Source organism: Haliotis rubra, unplaced genomic scaffold (assembly GCF_003918875.1).
Source record: "Haliotis rubra isolate DU_JTF1 unplaced genomic scaffold, ASM391887v1 Scf789, whole genome shotgun sequence".
In the NCBI taxonomy this organism is placed as follows: Eukaryota; Metazoa; Mollusca; class Gastropoda; order Lepetellida; family Haliotidae; genus Haliotis; species Haliotis rubra.
The window spans coordinates 130,281-151,573 of record NW_025767511.1 but is presented as its reverse complement, the minus strand read 5'-3'; the positions used below and the strand labels follow the sequence as shown (position 1 = coordinate 151,573).

At 46.2% G+C, this 21,293-nt stretch overlaps 1 protein-coding gene across 1 annotated transcript in view; it reads right to left on the bottom strand.

Annotated features, from left to right (window-relative positions):
- Positions 1-4,338: 4,338 nt before the first annotated feature.
- LOC124261094 overlaps positions 4,339-21,293 on the bottom strand; it is a 29,773-nt gene continuing 12,818 nt past the window's right edge. The window contains exons 3-6 of the mRNA XM_046695415.1: positions 21,008-21,076; positions 20,381-20,568; positions 19,925-19,967; positions 4,339-4,547 (exon numbers count right to left, since the gene is read on the bottom strand). Coding sequence (XP_046551371.1) covers positions 4,339-4,547; positions 19,925-19,967; positions 20,381-20,568; positions 21,008-21,076 — 509 coding nt within the window. The remainder of the gene's footprint in view (positions 4,548-19,924; positions 19,968-20,380; positions 20,569-21,007; positions 21,077-21,293) is intronic.

Below are 21,293 nucleotides of genomic sequence, written 5' to 3'. Positions count from 1 at the left end.
AGTGCGGTACCATGTAAGAACTTCATCCATTTGTTATCTGTCCAGAAACTTGCTTAACATAGTAAAACAAAGGGAGCTGAAGATGGCGAGGCCGTCTGCAACATTTTGCAAAGGGATACACAAACAAGCTGTTCACGGTAGTCTGTAGTAACAAGACTCATCGGGCGTCGTAGAGTATTCTGGCTGCATAGCGTATCTGGTTATGCCATATCGGTTGGTTTACGCAGAACTGATATCTACACCGAAGGGTAGAATCGTTAGACCGAATCATTCATCAAAAGTGAAGATCGGGATGGTAGATTAAATCTGGAATGAGATGAGCTCGGTCCGCGGAGGACTCTTTAAAGAACTGGGATATGCCAGGCGTCAAGTGCGGCGTGATATCTCTAGATGACTGCGCTACTAACAACACATGTAAAATCAAATGCGGCATGGTGAAGGACATAGCTACTACCTCTGTACATTTGATCAGCGAGCGGCCAGGTGAACTGGATTGAAGCGATAGGGAGCTTTCGACCTGGTGAAGCGATCTGAGCGGCTGGTAAATCAGTTCAGGGTGGTGAGCGGAAAGTTGGCGTGATCTGAATCAGTCGATGTGATCTGAATCGTGACTGATCTGGATGGGATTACGATAATCCGAACGGTTAAAATAATCTCAGCTGATGGAAGATCTAGACGCTCAGATGAACCAGTGAAATTGAAAAATTTCGGCGAAGGTGAATCGTTTCGTTGCTGTAGAATTGAATCGATGATGTGAACTGTTTGGCGATAAGAAACAGTCTTAATATTATAAACTGAGTCAATGTCAAGTATTCACATACAGCGTGGCGAAGCGGTTCGGTCTGGTGAATCCATTAGGTGTTATGGCGAACCGATTGATTATGGCGAATCGGTTGATCTAATGAATCCATTTGGTATGGCGAACCGATTGGCGTGAGTGAACGGTTTGGCAATTTGATGGTGCGGTCTGGTGAAACCGGTTATTCGGTATGGCGAAACCCGATTGGTGTAGAATCATTGGTATGGCGAACCGATTGTGTAATATGAATCCCGCCGGTATGGCCGAACGATTGGGTGTGGTGAATCCATTGGGTATGGCTAGCGGGTGAGGTCTGGTGAATCCATTAGGTATATGGCGATTTGGCAATGCGTCCGGATGTGTGAGTCAACTGGCAACACAGAAGCGTTTTGATGGCCCGGAACACGAGAAGACATCTAATGATCGCCCATAAAATTATCACCGTTCGACATGAGGAAACTGCGGACGGCGAGCGATCTAATACGGTCGTTAAAAGCGGGGGTTTGTCGGGTGATCAACTGTTGAAGTGTAGCGAGCTCTGTCTGCCAGCCGCCGGAGCAAATATGTCTACATGCTCCGAGCGTCCTTAATAAGGGAGCATATTCCGACAACGTTTGCTCCAGGAACATGTCGATTAAGGATCGAGGAAGTAAATATTATTTACAGTGTGCGCAAAATTACGGCTACTGAGTCTGGAGCTGAAAGGCAGGATATCTGATTCACACCTAAAGTAAGATAAGGGCGACTTGAGAATCACTCTGGCAAACACACTTCTGGCTAGGTGAACGGATCGAAATGGCCAACCACCTCGACCAGGCGAGACTGAGCGACTACGGGAATCAAAAGCGTGGTGTGTCGAACTGAAACCTATGTTGAGAGTGAACTGAGTCGAGAATGAACCCGTTGCGTCTGGTGAACCTTGATGCGTGAATCAGTTCGGTCAGGTGAACCCATTTGATTCGTGAATCAGATTCGGTCAGGTGAACCCGATTGAAGATGTATTGGTGAGAACGGCACCGGCCGTGTGAGCGGTTCGGCTGTGAATCAAAACGCTGTGGTGAGTCGAGCGGAAACACCTGTTGAGGTGAATTGAGTCGGGAATGTGGCGGTTCGTCCTGGTGAACCTATTTGATGCGTGAAACGAATGCGGTAGAGGAACCGATGCGACTTCGTGAATCAGTTCGATCAACTGAACTCGTTCGGGGATGTTCTGGTGAGCCGCCTCGAGCGTGTGAGCGGCTCGGCGATGTGGTCGGTTCGGCAGGGTGAGCGGTTCGGTAAGGTGAGCGGTTCGGCTATGTGAAATTCGGGTTTCGGCTGTGTGAGCGGCTTCGGAAAGTGAAGCGAGACCTAGAGCGACTCTTGCCAGCCGTGGAAGACGCGCATTGAACCAGCGCACAGATGGTGATTCAACTCGTGTGGGTGAATTGTTCGGTTAGATGAAACCGTGGAATTAGGAGAGCGGTGCGATCCAGCAGCGCCCGATCCCCGCTTTGACGATGAATGCTTAGAAGTTCTCCGAAGTCTGTGATCGTTCGAAGAAACAGACCTACTGAGATAATGTAGATCGCAGGTCTGGCGTGAAGAAATATCGCTCATTACCACCCTGATGCGGCTCCTGAGAGCGTAAACTGGGTGAAGAACCTCCCCTAAAAAGCCGTCTCTCGTTCTCAGATAAATAGGAATCTGTGACTGGCGTCCATAAAATCTTCGATCCAGAAGCGAGACGGCGATTGAGAGCGGTGAGCAGTGAGGGTGGGGCGATCTAAGCATTGTTTCTTAAGCGGGGAGATGGACCAGACCCGCGCAGAAATAGTCCTAGCCCTATCTGCCAAAGCGTCTGGCACAAACCGTTTGTAAAAGATTTAAGCGCCTCGATTAGACAGACCTGAACGCTTAGGACAAGCGTGTGTCCCAGTCACAAACACCCACACAATCAACACCTACGATGTGTGAGGGTCCCATGCTGAAAATACTTTATTACAGGGACGCCTTAAAACTTCCGTTTACTGGCCTTAACAGGCTTAACCATTTTGAGCAATTCTCAGGCGAAAATTTTTCCGTCCACTCAGTGGGGCGACAAGAGAAGAGAATGAGTATGTGAGGTGATCACGTGGGTGAGGACTGCGCATGCCTCGTGCTGTCATGGACTAGTGAGCACGACTGACAGAAGGCACGCACAGCACGGGAGAGGGGCAAGGTAGGCCTTGGAGCAAAGTTTTAATTCGTTTCCACTCATGGTCGAATGAAGAGAGAGAGGTGCAAGTCGTGAGATAGGATAAGTTTAAAAATTTAATATTTTAAAAAATCATGAATATGATAGTGATCTCAAATAACAAATTGAATTCATTATAAAATCATTCACTGACTACGTTAATGATAATGAGTTATCTATATATAGGGCCTGTAAGTCTCGTGAGGCGACACTTTCGGTACTAAGCTGGTTCTCGTCTCCCTTTCCATTCTGCAACTTGCGATACCAGATCTCCGGTGACAAGCATATATTCAAGAACCAGTTCTGGTTCTAAGTTGCATGACCACCCAATATGACTTTACTGGACTGGACCAAGTGTGCAACCATGCTTGACTGTCACAGGTGTTGACAGTCGTAATAGTTGGCTAATCTGGGGGTTTGTTATTCCTGCAATCAGTTCGTTACTGTCAACTGAACCCTGAGAGCATTTGAAAAGTTATGAAACGTTGTTTGTCACCGGAAGTACTAAGGCATCGCAAAGTGCCGTGACCTACTTACGGGACTTATTCTGATATGTTTCCACAATGTACAAGTACAAAAATACAAAGATAACTTTTAAAAGATCAAGCCAACAGGATAAGCATGGGGGAAGTGACACAAATGCAAAGACGGTAGGGTTTCAGCTGGAAGGTTAACAAACTTGGGTAACAAAAAAACAAAAAGTCAATGGGGATACTGATGTCCATTGAGGTATATTATGTTCACTGGAGATAATGATCAGTAAAAAAACAAGGAGTCAATGTTGGGAAGATAGATGCTTTGGTCTTTGTTGATGACTTGCTTGTTTCTTGGGATTATACAGTGGTAGCTCAGCGACATTATGTTGAGGATTGTTCTGAAGTTCAAATTGGAAGATTTCTTGTCTGGCAACAAAGGTCCTGTGTCTTATTATCCTGAAGTTTCTCCACTGTATTTGTCACCACAGTCCTGTGCCGTGACATTACACATATCCCCTGGGGTTTTGGTACTAGGTAAATTGTCCATTTCTGATTTTTGGTATTTTTGTCATAACGCTACTTTTGAGATTCACGTTGAAATGTGGCGTCAACAGTCCCTTATCACAGCTTGGTATCCTGAGCCTAACTCCCAGTACCATCATCATGACTCCCGCATCACAAGTCCTGAACCCTAACAACATCATGACCGCAGCATAACAGGCCAAAACCCCAGCACAATCATCATCAGTCATTGACCCCAGCATCACAAGGCCTGACCCCCCGTATCACAAGGCCTGACCCCTAACAACATCATGACCGCAGCATAACAGGCCAAAACCCCAGCACAATCATGACCCAAGCATCACAAGCCCCCACCCCAGCCTGACCCCCAGCATCACAAGCCCCACCCCAGCCTGACCCCCAGCATCACAAGCCCCCACCCCAGCCTGACCCCCAGCACTGTCAGCCTGTTTCCCAGCACCATCATCTTGACCTTCAGCACCATGTTCAGTTGCTTTGTTTGCATTCCGAGCAACGTCAGCTGGTCGCTGTTGTTCTGCAATCAATAATGCATAGTCTTTGTTGTACCAGAACATTTAACTAAGATAATAGGTTTTTAAACTAATTAAATGTAATTTTTTAAGTAACATTGATATTTTATACTTATCCTGACTCATGATATTTTGCTTATCTCCCTTTCCCTTTCGAATGGTAGTGGAACACTTTAATCCTTGAAGTTCCCAAAGCGGACGTATAAATACTCACCCACGAGTTACCTCCCTTGCCCTTTCACGCGCAAACGTACCATGTGATGTGCCCATACTTGTCACTCTCTCCTTATTTTCCGCCCATGCACATGGATCTGCTGTGAAATCACAAGTGTCTTCAACGGGGAGGTTGGGAGGGCTTGTTCGTCATGAGTCAGGATAAGTATAAAATTGAAAATTTTAACTATAAATTGTATATTTATATACTTATCCTATCTCACGACTTGCACCTCTCTCTCTTCAATCGACCATGAGTGGAAACGAATTAAAACTTTGCTCAAGACCTACCTTGCCCCTCTCCCCGTGCTGTGCATGCCTTCCTGTCTCAGTCGTGCTCACTAGTCCATGACAGCACGAGGCATGCGCAGTCCTCACCCACGTGATCACCTCACATACTCATTCTCGATCTTGGAGCCATAAAAGGACAAAACCGGAACGGTGGTAATCTATGTAGTGGGGAGGTAGGGAGGGACTTTATCGCGTGAGATAGGATAAGTATATAAATATACAATTTATAGTTAAAATTTTTCAAATTTTAAACTTATCCTATCTCACGACTTGCACTTATCCACGGTAGGAAGGTGGGTCATAGATTACCGAATTCAGCGATAACAGCTAGTGTTACGCCCAAACAACCGTGAAAGCAACTGCAAAGGTAGGGCAATAACTACCAAGTTACTACGTCGCGAGGGTTAGGTCGAACCCATTGACTTATTAAGCACAATTGCTCCCAGGGACCGGGTTTCCCGAGCAATGTGGTGTTCAGTCACTACCTTCACAAAGTGAAAGGGCGTAGCTTAACGAGTGTAATCAGTCGCATCGCCACGATTTCCAAGGTACCCCGTAATAAAAGTCAAAAGCGACTAGTATCGGGCCAGCCCCTGCTTGAAACAACCCCCACAGACACCGTCCGTCGAGGAGGGTGAAAGAGAAATTGAATCGGTAAAACTCACAATTTTTAGCGCGTTCAGTACCACAACATCATCTTATGACTTCCATTACTTACCACAATAAGATCACATAGATGTGTATAGGCACTTAGGAGCATGAGCGGCTCTGAAGTGTAACACTTCGGGAAGGACTCACTTCACTGACTTAATTACTCCGTGGAGCAGAGGACAGTAAGTGAGGTGGCGACTCTCTGTAGTCTCAAACAAATGAGAGAAGAAAATCTAAATCCCGGAAGAAATAAAGGCGTAAATCAGAAAAAGTTTTTCAGATTTATTCAGATTATACACAAGCAGAAACGATGGCGACTTGGGATCAACTGCACAGTGGGATCCATATAGCATCGGAGCACAAAAGTTCATTATCTGCGATGTTGTGCGCTGATAACTGCTGGGCAGGGCGAGTGGTCCAAACTGATGAAGGCCTTGAATATCCGTCACCGACACATCTCTGAGGTAATGAGGCGAAAATACCGTGTCAGATCGCCAAAACACCCCTCCATTATGGCAGTTAGCGAGCAGTTGCTATGCAGCGCCATAGTAGAAGCCAAAGCCCTGGTTTCATGAGGGTTGACTGCCGTAGGTGGTGGCAAACCGGCAAAAGTGTAGGCTCGTAGTATTGTAGCTCGTAGCCAATATGAGAGTGTTGTCGCGAGAGAAACTTCGCCTTGGAAGCCGTGAACAAGGGTATAAATAGCCTCTTCACGCAGAGGCGGTAGCTCTTGCGATGCTTTAAGGTAAATCGCGAAGTGCTCTGACTGGACAAAGAGACAGATCTTCAACATCTGCTGGACCCAATATGGTAGACAAAGCGCGGGATTGTAAAAGGCGATCAGGTTGACCCGGCAACTGGTTTTGCAATAAAATCCCAGCGCAATCCCAACAATACCTTGCCATGTCTACTCTGTTCAAAAGCGGACCACGGTTGATATCTAGAGCATGCAGTTCTGATATACGTGCGGCTGTGGCCAAGGCAATAAGAAAAAAGGTCTTGAATGAAACTTGTTCAAACTCCTTGTCCTGTAAGGGTTCATAATGCTCGGACACTAAGTGGTGCAGGACCACGGATAAGTCCCAAGCTGGTGGAGCCGAAATTTCCTGGATTGGTCGGCTAGCTTAAAAGAGCGAAGTAAGTACTGCAGTTCGGTACCGTCGAAACCTTCGTGCCAGAAGTCGTGGCTAGGACCCGAATTAAGAGCCGCCAAAGTAGGTGGCTAAAGTGGAACCCTTGAGTTTCCTTGTAGCCCGCAAATGTTGTAAATATTCCGCGCAACAACCTGGGGAAGCAGTAGTAGGGGCGATCCCTCTGACCCGACAATAACATTCAAATTTCTTCCACTTATCGTCATACAAAGAGCGGGAATGGACGTGCGATGAGCTGCAGTGATAGCTGAGGCCACTCTGTGAGAATAACCTTTGGCTATTAGTGATTTCTGCAAATGTGCCATCACGTGAAGATTGAGCGTCTGTGGTGACTCGTGATACAGCCCGAGTCGCGGATGAACTAGTAGGTCGTCCCTTGCGGGGAAGAGGAATGCTGCTTCGACTGACTAGACTTTTTAGGCCGGCGTGAACCAACTTCTAAGCTGGCCAAAATGGCTACCAAAAAGTAGTTGTACTTTGTTGGTTAACAGAATTGTCTGAATGACCTTGTGAAGTAGAGCGGAGGTGGAAGCATAAGCGTTGAGGCCTTCCCAAAGGAATGGCCAGGCGTCGTGATCCCAAGCTAGTGGATCTGGAATTGGAATCTGAATCTCCGACGGTTGGGAGTTGAACCGAGTGGCAAACAGATCGACACTCGGTCGAGTCGGGTAAATTATCGTCCGAAAAATCTTGGGCAGGAGTTGCCACTCTGTAGGCGTGACGAGGCGACTGGAGCGAGACAGGCGTGCGGCAATCCGCGTTCTTTGTTCGGGAATGTGCCTGGCTCTTGCGGCGATGTTGAGAGAATCTATCAGAAGATAGAAGCGAAAGCGTCCACTGTAGGAGTGCTGCTGAGCCCGTCGACCCTAGGTGATTGATGTACCACACTACCGTCGAGTTGTCAGGACTGTATCAGCAGGTGAGACATCTTGAGTAGAAACGCCCAGTACTGAATCGCCAGTAATACTGCCTTGAACTCCAGAATGTTTATGTGGGTGACTTGTCTTCGGGCGACCACTGCCCTGCCACTTGATGCTGAAGGAAGTGAAGCTGGCCTTCTAGAAGTCCACAAACAACTGATGGGTTGGACTGAATGGCACCAAAGAGAGCGGCGCATAAACATTCTGTCACGTTGAGCCACCAGCGTAGGAGTGGGCGTAGTTCCCTGGGTAACGAATCAACACCTGAGGGTTGTTGGTTTGAAGATGAGGCATAGAAATAACTGAAGTGGGGCCCGAAGCTGCAGTTGACCTCTGTAAGTCAGAGCCTGAGCTGGCGTTAAGGCGCCAGCAACTCCTGCCACTGGCGTAGAGTTCTGGGGTGATCAAGGCTAAGCGGAACCAGGCGGCTGAATTTTGGTCCACCTGTCCTGGGAACAAACAACGGCTTGTTCTGTGTCGAAGATTGCTCCTATGAACTGAAGTCTGCGAAGTCGGTGTTAACTCCGACTTCTGTGTGTAGTGAGGAGCCACCCTAACTGTTTGAGCAGCCTGATGGTGAACTCCCGATGGATTTGAAGAACGTTTGGATCCTGTTGTGCCTGAATACAATCGTCGATATAGCTTTTGAAAGTCACTCCCGAGAATGTAGGAAACTGCTGATGGGTTTGGTCACCCGAGTAAAAAGCCACGGGGCCGTAGAGATTCAAATGGAAGGGCGTTCCATTGGTAGTGATGGCCCCGAAGGTGAACCTGAGATATTTCCGATGATCTGGGTGAATCGGAATGTGCGAATTATCGTCTTGAAGATCTAGGGATATGAGGAAATCCCCTTTCTTCAGAATTGGCGGAGAAGACTGACCGATACCATGCGAAAATGAGGTGGTTGTTGCAGGAATCGGCGTTGAATGTCTTCATATTGAAGATGAGGCGCTAACTTGCTGGAGTTTTTCTTTGGCACCAGAAAAATCGGGGAGTAAAATCCTGGAGTTATGCACACCTGATCTAGGTGTTCTATTGCATGTTTCTCCAGTAGAGTTTGGATTGTAGTCGAAAGGACTGCCGCCCGATCCAGAGGATATATTTGCTGCAAGGGTTGAGTGGTGAGGGGTGGATCCCCGACCACAGGCAGTCGATAGCCGTGAATGAGAGTCATTGTGACAAAAGGATCTCCCAGAACCTCCCAGTTGGGAGCAAACAGACCTAACCTCCCTCCTACAGGGGAATCGAACACTGGAACCACCGGATCCGGCAGAACCAATCCGAGCTCTGACTTCCGTGAGTCACTGTTTGGACTGTCTATGTCCAGTTCCCGTGTCCGGTTCGATAGAGCGGCGTGATGCGGAACCGCGAAAATAGCCTCCTGCCTCTGCCCGCGTGCTTGAGAAGCCGTGCCTTTCATACAGTCGAGGAGGTCTGGGTTGGAAGGGGTAAATTATGCGGTTCGGCGATGCGAATAGAATCTTGGAGCTGAATTTTTGCAATTCCAAGAGATCAACAGATACTTGAAATTGGTTAAGGCAGTCCACCTTGGATCGCGATTCAGCAATAGCCCCACTGAACACCGTATCCCCGACCATGGTTGTGAAATAATTCAGCCTTGAATCTATCTTCCCATGAGGAGAAATTCAGCGGACCCGTCGCCGTATTGCAAGTAAATAGCCAAAAAATGAGACAATTGCTCGAAGACCACCTGGAATTGGTCTAAAATCAGAGTCATACTACCCTGATGTATGCGTCCTGGTCCGTATATGCATGGTTGACCGCCTCCATAGCAGCGTCAACAGCTGAAATAATGCAGCTAATGGCAGGGATAGCATGGCGAACCGTAGTATCTAAGTGAGCCAATTCCTGTCTTCCACCAAATCTGGGCCGAAATGGAGCAGCTTGCCACAGACCATGGAAATGTCATCATCGACTGAAGGTGCCGCTGACCAAAGTTTCACACCATGAGTATGTGCGTGGATGGTCTGAACCTTGGAGCAGACAAACCATCCTTCGTCCTTCTAAGCTTGTTGAAAGCAGCGTCAAGAGAAGAAGGCAATTGTTGAAGACATGAAGCAAAGGAAGTGTGATACTGGCAACATCTCTATTAGTCATGCCATAAGGCGTGGCCAAATCATCTGGAGATTTACTAAGAGGTAGCTGAAGTTTTCAACTATCCAGGCTAGCCGTGAGCGGTTCAACAACATCAAAACTGCCATCAGGAGTGGAGATGTCTGACTGCCAGGTGAAGGGAAAGTAGTCTGAGATCGAGTCGATCCCTCAAATCCCGAGCGATTATTAGGCGATTCTCACGCCAGGCGATTGTTGAACATGTGAGGGCGGTGACACTGATTCCAAGCAGGCGTAGCGACACGAAGCATGGTATCTAAATCCGGCTGGGCGGAATCAATAGCAGGATTCAAAGACTCAGCAATAATCTGTGACGGGGCAAAATAGAAGTGGAAAGGCGTGAAGGTGAGCAGCTGATCCACTGGGGCGTAACGCTGCCGAGCAGGTGAAACCACCATTACAGAGCGGCGTTGCTGATGTGTACTATCATGGGAAGGCACTGACCGTGGGCGTTACTAGCACAAGGCTGGCTAGAGGGATATTCTGATTCCCCTGAGGTGAATGAGACCGATTTCTATTATCCCTCTGGCGCCAAAGACACCAAGCGGTTAGGTGAACCCGGATGGAAATGGCGAACCACTTAGACTAGGTGAGACTGAGCGACTACGGGAATCAAAGCGCTGTGGTGAGTCGAGCGGAAACACCTGTTGAGGTGAATTAGTGAGAATGTGAAGCGGTTCGTCCTGGTGAACCTATTTGATGCATTGAAACGAATGCGGCCAGAGGAACACATTGGACTTCACGTGAATCAGTTCGATCAACTGAACTCATTCGAGGATGTTCTGGTGAGCGGTTCGGCCGTGTGAGCGGTTCGGCAGAATTGAGTCGGTTGACGCATGGTGAGCGGCTTTCGGCTGTATTGAAACCGGCTTCGGCGATGTAATTAAACTGACAGGAGTGAGCCCGGTTCGGTAAGGTGAGCGGTTCGGCTAAGTGAGTCGGCTTCGGCTGTGAGCCAGCTTCGGCGATGTGAGTCGGTTCGACAAGGTGAGCGGTTCGGTAAAGGTGAGCGGTTCGGCTATGTGAAATCGGCTCGAAAGTGAAGCGAGACCTAGAGCGACTCTTGCCAGCCGTGGAAGAACGCTTGAACCTTCGCACTCTTACAGATGGTGATTCAACTTCGTGTGGGTGAATTGTTCGGTTAGATGAAACCGTGGAATTAGGAGAGCGCAGTGCGTTCCAACCGCGCCGATCCCGCTTTGGCGATGAATGCTTAGAAGTTCACCGAAGTCTGTGATCGTTCGAAGAAACAGACCTACGAGATAATGTAGATCGCCAGGTCTGGCGTAGAAGAAATATCGGTCGTTACCACCCTGAATTACTGCAGCTCCTGAAGCGTAAACTGGGTGAGGGAACCTCCCTAAAAGCGATCTCCGTTCTCTCAGATAAATAGGAATCTGACCGAAGCGTCCATAAAATCTTCGTCAGAAGCGAGGCGGCCGATTGAGCGGTGAGCAGTGAGGGTGAAGGGCGATCTAAGCATTGTTTCTTAGCGGGAGATGGACCAGACCCGCAGAAATAGTCCTAGCCCTATCTGCCAAGCGTCTGGCACAAACGCGTTTGTAAGATTTAAGCGCCTCATTAGACAGACCTGAACACTTAGGACGGCGTGTGTCCCAGTCTAAAAGCACCCACAATCAACACCACGATGTGTGAGGGTCCCATGCTGAAAATACTTTATTACAACGGACGCCAAAACTTCCGTTTACTGGCCTTAACAGGCTTAACCATTTTGAGCAATTCTCTGACGAAAAATTTTCCACGTCCACTCAGTGGAGCGACAAGAAAGAGAATGAGTATGTGAGGTGATCACGTGGGTGAGGACTGCGCATGCCTCGTGCTGTCATGGACTAGTGAGCACGACTGAGACAGGAAGGCATGCACAGCACGGGGAGAGGGGCAAGGTAGGTCTTGAGCAAAGTTTTAATTCGTTTCCACTCATGGTCGATTGAAGAGAGAGAGGTGCAAGTCGTGAGATAGGATAAGTTTAAAAATTATCAATTTTACTGAAAAAATTACATATTTTTCCTTATCCTGACTCGTGATTTTTGCTTATAGAATCCGTCGGAATAGGTGGTGGGTCAAGCCACTGGATTCAACAACTGTCCTTAGATCGTCCTGTATCCCCAGGAACTCGAACAGCATTTCCTTGGTCTAATTTCTTCCAACTTCTGTGGCTAACGGGGACCACTCCTTGTCTTACTTCAATCTCAGACAGGATGAATCATGTTGATTCGTGTGGTTATAGATAAACTAGTATCTTCTCCTGTACTAGATATCTTATAACAACCCATGGATTATGATAAGGTCTTTATCATAAATGAGTTGCGATCCCTTTATGTGCAGGTAAGGTCGTTACCCGCAGAGGATCTTAATCACTCATGCTAGTCTGTCTTAGACTGCGCGCATGAACTTTCAAACTAATACTTCCTAGTAGAAGTCATCAACAAGTCAACGTGATAAGGGTGAGATTTTGGACTCAGTGCCTTTTAGGAACCATCAGTTGTTGTGCTACAACAAGAAGCCCAAATTGGTGAATGCCTGAGACATCTTCTGTGGTTATGTCTCTGAGGTAATGGTTGGCAAACACTGTCTCCGATCTCCAAAAGCAGCCCTACATCGAGCAGTTTCCATGTAGAGCCAATGTAGACGCCAATGCTCTGACTTCATGAGGATTTGAAGCTCTTGGAGGTTCTAGTCCTGCTGCTTTATAGGCTCTCATCCAAACGATATTGTTGTTCTCGAGACCTCTGTCATTGTCTCTGTAGATAATGGGATGAATAGGCGCTTTAACTTTTGTTTCCTTGTCTTAGTCCTTTGAAGATATATCTTCAGAGCTCTGACTGGACACAAGGATAAATTTTCTATATCCTCTGGGCCGAGGATTGTAGATAGCGCTGGTACATGGAACTGTCTATCTGGTTGACCAGGTAGTTGGTTCTTGGCGATGAAGTCCCATCTAAGTCCTAGATGTACTGCCTCATTTCGCCCTGCGTTGAATCTAGTTCGGCTAAAGTCCAGCGCATGTATCTCTGATATACTTGCTGCTATGGCTAACGCTAGCAGGAACAGAGTCTTTTGTGTCAGCAACTCGAAGGTTGTTTGATGTAAAGGTTCGTAGGCATCACTGGTAGGGCTGCGCAATATAACCAGTTTACCTGTCTATACCGGTTCAGACATGAAAATGATACGTATTGCGATACGTTGATCGAAAACAGATATTTTGACATGCATTCGGAAAACTTGGTAACACTCTAAAAATCTTCGGATATTTCCGTCTTTTACACCGGAAGCCATGCGTGTGTTGTAAAATGGTGACCCCAAACAACGAACAATTTATTGTGGTGCCAAATACTAGGGCGAAGGCATCGGTAAGGCAGCATTTTGGGTTGAAAAAGTTCACGGTAGATGGAACTATTGGTAAGAGTAACGCGGTATGTAAAATATGCAATGGTAAAGTAGCTTTTATTAAAGCTTAATCAGGCATAGCGATTTTGTTGTGTTTTGCTTTATAAATCAAGCATAAACGTCCTGCAATATATTGCAATACATATCGCAATACATGCTTTCGCATCACAATATATCGCAATATGAAAATTCTTTGCAATACCCACCCCTAATCACTGGTGAGATGAGGTAGAATGACGTTCAGGTCCCAGGCCGGAGCTCTAAACTTCCTCTGCTGGTCTTCCAGTTTAAAAGATCTCAGCAACTCTAGTAGCTCTGGAACTTTTGTCAGTTTGATGCCTGTTATCATGGTGATCACTGAACTGATGGCAGCGAGGTATGTAGATAATGTCGAACCTTTAAGGTGTCTCGTCTATCTCAGATGACACAGGTATTCCGTCACTTGAGGATGAGTCGCTTTTATCGCAGTGAAGTTCTTCCGCCTTGCATAAGGTTCAAACTTCAGCCACTTGTCGTCGTATAGACTGCGAGTTGATCTGCGTAGCACAAGCAATACTGCTTTGGCTGCTCTGGCAGAGTATCCTCTCTTCGTCAAGCATGCTTTGATACGGTCCATATGTGTAACTGGAACACTGCTGGGTTCCCGTGTGCTTGCTTGGTGTGCGGATGTACTAGGAGGTTCGGCCACTCTGGTAGTCCACCAGAGTAGATACCTCTTGAGGTTGTCTGGTAGCGAGATGGGATCGACGCTGTCTAGATGTTTTGTCAGGAATCGTTGCAACGGCCTCAGTTGTAATCTAAGTCTTGTGCTGAGGTTAGTAGACCCAGTAGAACTTGCCATGATCGTAGTGTAAACGGAGAGATGACTGCTTGTGGTATCATGGCTTGTATCTTAACCCAACGATCTTCTGGGATGACAATACGTTCTCTGTTGTGATGATTCCCAGCAATTGAAGATCTTGTTGATTCTAACTGCAACTTCATCAGGTTAATTAGCCATCCTAGTTGCGTGAGCAACTTAATTGTGAAGTTCAGCTGCTGTTAAAGTTGATTGGCACTTTGAAGAAAACTGCATGCCATCGTCCAGATACCCGACACTGCGTAGACCTCGATGTTATCGATCGGTGCCGATAGTCTTGATTATTTGTATGAATAATAATCATAAAGCCGACAATATTCCAAACGGTAGGATCTTCCATCGGAAGTGCTAACCTCTGATTGCAGTGATGATACATCATTCTTCCCCTATATCACGGGCGATCTGTGCTGATCAGCATACTGCGTTGTCTATTTATAGCACAGCTGGGTGCAGTGTAGCCTCACCGGGGACAGGCATTCACGCCGACTTTCCTCAGCAACAACTTCCAAAATAAATCTTGTTTATGCTGCTGTGAAGGGTAGACATCTATCAGATTCCCCAGATGATAACAGGCCGTAGTTGTATACTGTTTACATGGCTGTCGATGAAGTAATCCCCCGTACTGCGTCTTTATTTACAAGTCAGTAAACTTTCTGCTGCTTGCTCTGTCAGTGGGAGGCGTCATCTGATGTGGACCAATCAGCTTCCGAGCGTCCACGCCACCAGTCTTGGTTGAGTGAAGCGCCGCTGCATACCTCGCCTGGCTCATATACACCTCTTGAATATGGGTTGATCCAGGCGTAAAATCTTGTTCAGTGATATAAATCACCTCTTCCCACTGTAGATAAAATAAGCCAGCATGACGAAGTAGGCTGTCGAGACGTATATCTGCAAAACTTGATATATCAGCTTGATAGGTGATATCATCTTGAAGTCAAAGTCATCAGCATATATGCAGTACATCTGGGTTTGATGGGTTTGATTGAGTGAGTGAATGACAATTTCCGCAGGCCATCTGCTACCCGGTATATATCTCCGCATCCGTGTAGATGAAGGGATTCTTTCATCAAGTAGGTTGTCGTCCAAAACTGAACCTATATAGGTGTAAGGTTCATACCGGTTGTAGAGTTAAGCAGGCTGTAAACTGTAGAGATCGCACATGTTGTAGATCTTTATGTTGAGTTGACGTTAACATTCTGCCTGTTGACCTAAGGTTCTTAAAGGTCACATGCAACCAAAAAATCAAACATAATTAAAACACAATTATCACTTATTCATGACATATAATATACATTGCTGGTTATGAAAAAACATATAAACAAAATTATAAGCGTACAATCGCAAATCAAAAGTGCAATATTGTGTACTTGGGTTTACTTCCCAAGAAACGAAGCAGCCGGGATACCGAACCCAGTCAGAGCGGGTGGGTGTGCACTCAAGTGTAGCGGCTGGTTCATTTGCAGATGCCCCCCTCACGGCTCATTGTGTGTGTATATATAGAGATGTTGGGTTTTGTAAATACATGCTCATTTTTTGTGTATAACATTTTGCAATCAACAGACATCAAAACATGTCATGTGTTCAAGTATCACACCTGCCTGTCTGTGTAATTACATAATGTGACAGAGACCGAACTCGGGCCATAAATCAATGCGTTTTGTTTATGGTGTATAGCCTGATTGGTGTTAAGTTCAAATTGTATGTGGTCAGTGATCGCAGTTGTGTATTGAATATTGTCATTAGCAGACGGGCAGGCAGACACACAGGTGTCAATAAAACAAGACATTGAGTTTTGTCTGTGACAACGACATAACTATATCACAGTTAGAAATTCTGTCAACGCTAAATAATGACTTTGCTTTTAAGTATCGAACTGAGAAAGTGACTCGGTAAGAAGAACGTGTGGTGAAATAGACAAATGAAATAATATAAACAGTTTATTTACTGTCATAACATATAAAAAGCTTGCGCCTCTGTTAGATATCAACAAAACATTATGAAAATAGCTCACACCAAAGCCTTCACCAAGTTGTGATTTACGTTGCATGTGACCTTTAAACCTTGGATTCCCGAACCATGTAGATGTCTGTATTGTTGATATCTGCCCGTAGATCTGAGAGTTTGTGAACCTTGTAGATGTCTGCATTGCTGGTATCTGCCTGTAGAATCTGAGAGTTCGCGAACCTTGGAGATGTCTGCGTTACTGATATCTGCCGATAGATCTGAGAGTTCACAAACCCTGTAGATGTCTGCGTTACTGATATCTGCCTGTAGATCTGAGAGTTCACGAACCCTGTAGATGTCTGCGTTGCTGATATCTGCCTATAGATCTGAGAGTTCACGAACCCTGTAGATGTCTGCGTTGCTGATATCTGCTTGTAGATCTGAGAGTTCACGAACCCTGTAGATGTCTGCGTTGCTGATATCTGCCTGTAGATCTGAGAGTTCGCAAACCTAGGAGATGTCTGCATTGCTGATATCTGCCTGTAGATCTGAGAGTTCGCGAACCTTGTAGATGTCTGCGTTGCTGATATCTGCTCGTAGATCTGCGAGTTCGCACACCTTGGAGATGTCTGCTTGCTGATATCTGCCTGTGTGTACTGATATCGGCCTGTTGATCTATTCAGGTGCTTTCTCGAACGCTGTCTGGAGGTTGGCCGCAACTTTAGATATAGGCTCAATAGGCGGGATCGTGATGGAGTCAAAGTTGTCATCATGCATCTGATAGGAGAGGATGTCGTCTGTATCTTTAGATGGTGACTGCAGATTCAGGCCGTTAGCTATCCAGCTGTAATCTCTGGATCAGGAAACACAAGGTCTTCTTGTTGCTCCTGTAGTGGATGTTGAATAGAGCTGATACTGCGCTGTTCATCTGCCTGTGAATCTGCATCCCCTTGTGTGCTGTCCTCCTTTCGCGAACCCTTCTCAGATGATTCCCCTCTTTGCGAACCTTTATCTTGGGAAAGATGTGTTAGCGAACCTCTAGATGACTCATCATCCTTTCGCGAAAACCTTGTAATGAGAGCTGTGCCTTCGCGAACCCTTGTAAGGAGAGCTGTGCCTTCGCGAACCCTTGTAATGAGAGCTGTGCCTTCGCAAACCCTTGTAAGGAGAGCTGTGCCTTCGCGAACATTCTACCGCCATTTCATTACTTCGTGACTTCGAATGATGAGAGCTGTGCTTTCGCGAACGTCTGCTCTGCGGGCTGCCACTGTAGGATGATCTATGCTCATGCGATGATCTGTGGTGTGAGCTTCTTCCTCTTCGCAAACCTCTATGATTTGGTGAACAGCTTTACGAACTTCTGCGAGATCTAGATCTGGAACGACTTGAAGATGATGACGTCCAACTCGTTGTTCTGCTGCGTCTGGAGTCTGAAGATCTCTCTGCAGATGACTGAGGGTTCGCAGATGTAGATTGTTGAGTGGACGTTCGCAGAGGTGTACGTTCGCGAACGTTATCTCTCACTGCCGATGTCTGCGTAGAGGGTTGACTGAGGCCTGTAGCTTCACGCAGATCTGAGGGTTCGCGAACCCTTCCTGCAGCTGAGAGGCTTCGCCAAGCCTGTGCTTCTTCCGCGAACCTCCACTCCATCATGGACATCATCTGTTTGGTGAACTGCGTCATAAACTCGCCAGTCTCGAAGTTCTGCGTTGTCTGAAGATGCAGGGGTGTGGACGTAGCGTTCGCAAACGCTGAAGTGTTGAGTACCACTGGTTCACTGCGTTGAGATGCTGGAGGTAGATCATCAGATATCTGGCAAGTTATGATCGTTGCAGGTGAAGATCTGGTCGTAGATGTTGAAGAAGTCGTCACCCTCATCGGTACTTAAGGTAGAAGTATCGGCGGTTCATCGAAGACGTCTATGCTGAGACGACTTATTAGGACACACCAACTTCCCCGTAGCTGCAGCTGCCTTCATCTGCAACGTGGAGGATGACGTCTACTTCTTAAGAGACGACGTAGGCTGCGAGGTAGTCGTCTTCTTTTTAGCGCCCGTAATAGCTGACTGCCCCTGTAACAAACTCCAGTTATCACCAGAGTTATGCATCTCAACTGCACCAGACAACTCACGGTATACAGGCTCATCTCTGTTCTTATCCATCGTGACTGCCGATAACTTCCTCACCCTGTCCATGGCACGTCTGAATATATATGATAAATATTGGTTAAATTGTATTTGTGACAAATCAACACAATAATTACAACGTGAGTTGGAAGAACATGGTGTACTGCACGAAGGGCATAGGGGGTGAGGATCAGCACGAGACAACCTGTGCCTGCAAACAACACATGATTTCATGAATGTAAACACAATTACATAGCATGAAAATATGGCACAATTCAAAAAAAAAAACGTAAATAATTTACACATAATATATTATTATGATAGCCAAAACTATATATAGCGTAACTTTACAATAATAGGCCTAAATGGACAAGGATATATGCCGTATAGGGACTCCAAGTACTCGCCCAACCATTCGCTTGGGCGAAAAGGGAGAGAGTGACAAGTATGGGCACATCACATGGTACGTTTGTGCGGGAAAGGGCAAGGGAGGTAACTCGTGGGTGAGTATTTATACGTCCGCTTTGGGAACTTCAAGGGATTAAAGTGTTCCACTATTATTCGAAAGGGAAAGGGAGATAAGCAAAAGATCATGAGTTAGGATAAGGAAAACTAAGCTTTATAATGGAGTCAAAATTAGCATTTGGTCACATATTAACTTGATCAGTGAGCTTCACTTCATTCCTTCATGTATACATGGTATATGACACATCACTGGTAACTTATCTTCAATGGATTACACACATGATGCATCACCACTAACTTAAATTCAATGGAGTTAGCTCCAAATGCATCACTGTCCACTGACATTACATGGAGAATGCCCCGATGCATCACCGTCCACTGATCTTCAATGGATGAATCGCCACTAACTTACCTTAAATTGATTTCAATTCTAATGCATCACCGTCCACTGACCTTCAATGGATGCATCACCACTAACTTACCTTCAATGGAGTTAGGGGCGGTGGGGTAGCCTAGTGGTTAAAGCGTTGGCTCGTCATGCCGAAGACCTGGGTTCGAATCCCCACATGGGTACAATGTGTGAAGCCCATTTCTGGTGTCCCCCGCCGTGATGTTGCTGGAATATTGCTAAAAGCGGCGTAAAACCAAACTCAGTCAGTCAGTCAGTCAATGGAGTTAACTTCTAATGCATCACCGTCCACTGACATTCAATGGATGAATCGCCACTAACTTACCTTCAATGGAGATCACTTCTAATGCATCACCGTCCACTGACATTCAATGGATGAATCGCCACTAACTTACCTTCAATGGAGATCACTTCTAATGCATCACCGTCCACTGACATTCAATGGATGAATCGCCACTAACTTACCTTCAATGGAGATCACTTCTAATGCATCACCATCCACTGACATTCAATGGATGAATCGCCACTAACTTACCTTCAATGGAGATCACTCCTAATGCATCACCGTCCACTGACATCACATGGAGCATGTTCCTGATGCATCACCATCCACTGACATTCAATGGAATTCACTTCTAATGAACAGTGCTAAATGACCTTCAATGGAGTGCACTGTTAATGCATCGCTGTCAACTGGCCTTCAATTGAGTACAGACTTAAAGCATCATGCATCATCACTACTGCATCACCACTGACAACTGGCCTTCAATGAAGCATACTTCTATTGCATCCCCGCTAATCTATCCGACCTACCTGCCATCTGCCCAGGACTTCCATAGCCTGAGTCCTGCTGGCCCTACAACATGAAGACATTCACTTACAATCCACTCAAGGTTAGGGACATGAAAACATAATTTTCTAAGAAATTATAAAATAAAAAACAAATATATTTCAGATGCACCACTGCCAACTTGCTGGTACATTTCCATCAACAAGTTAATATGGCGTCACAACAACTTCTCATAAACAAAGATTAGCATCAATAACTTGACATCTTGTGTTTCTTGATTGAGTGAGTTTAGTTTTACGCTGCACACAGCAATATTCCAGCTACATGGTGGCGGTCTGTAAATAATTGAGTCAGACAATCAAGTGAACAGCATTGAACCGTTTTTTTCCCTGTAAAACATGCTCATTTCAGAGACTAGATGTAAGTCCAGTCATAGTGCAGGGATAGTTTTGCAGAACTAAACACTGCACAAAACATACCGCTGTGTGAGGGACAGGTACTTCTGGGTCCCCTGTGGTCGATGTTGCGGCCTGACCTACTACAGCTGCAGAACTGGGTTCAACTTCAGCTACAGTGCCGAGCTGTTCAGGGTCAGTTTGGACAGCGCTTTCCTGCGAAGCCATCAGTGGTCCACGTGGACGCTGCCGTCTCCTCCGAGGGCCTAGGCCTGAGGATGAAAGGATGACACTGTTAGAACAGCAGTCCAGTTCAGGAGCAACCCTTAAGGGTAATGTATGAAGCATGACATATTAGTTAGGAAAACAGAAGTATTAAATGGTCAAATCTGAACCACGCTGAGTAGTAACAAAATAAAACAAATGACATCATGGCTCATTGACAAGGGTGCAGAGACATGCCACCAGGATTCGGTGTGATGCCACCAGAGATCAGAATTCGGTGACATGCCGACAGACATCAGGATTCGGTGACATGCCACCAGACATCAGGGTTCGGTGACATGCCACCAGGATTAAGTGAGAAGCCACCAGGATTCAGTGACATAGTGACATGCCACCAGGATTCAGTGACATGTCACCATGATGCAGAGACATTCAGGGAAGTATGCTCCCAATACATCACCACTAACTGGGCAAAGTGAGACTCACCTTGATCTTGTTGATACAGATGGTGCTGGGATTCATACTCCGTTACCAGGACACGTATGTACAGGTTAACTGCAACAAGAACTTGTGCCATACAACATTCATAAGCAGAATCTACCAAGCTGGCAATATGTGTTATAATAATCTTTACATCAAAAAGGTATATCTTATCTGGGATATTACTCTAAAGACTGAAGTAAGTTTGTTTTGCTATATTGACAAACTTTATGGATACCAACTTCTTTATTTGTAAGTGCAATGTTTATTTCACATTATTCTACTGTTGTTA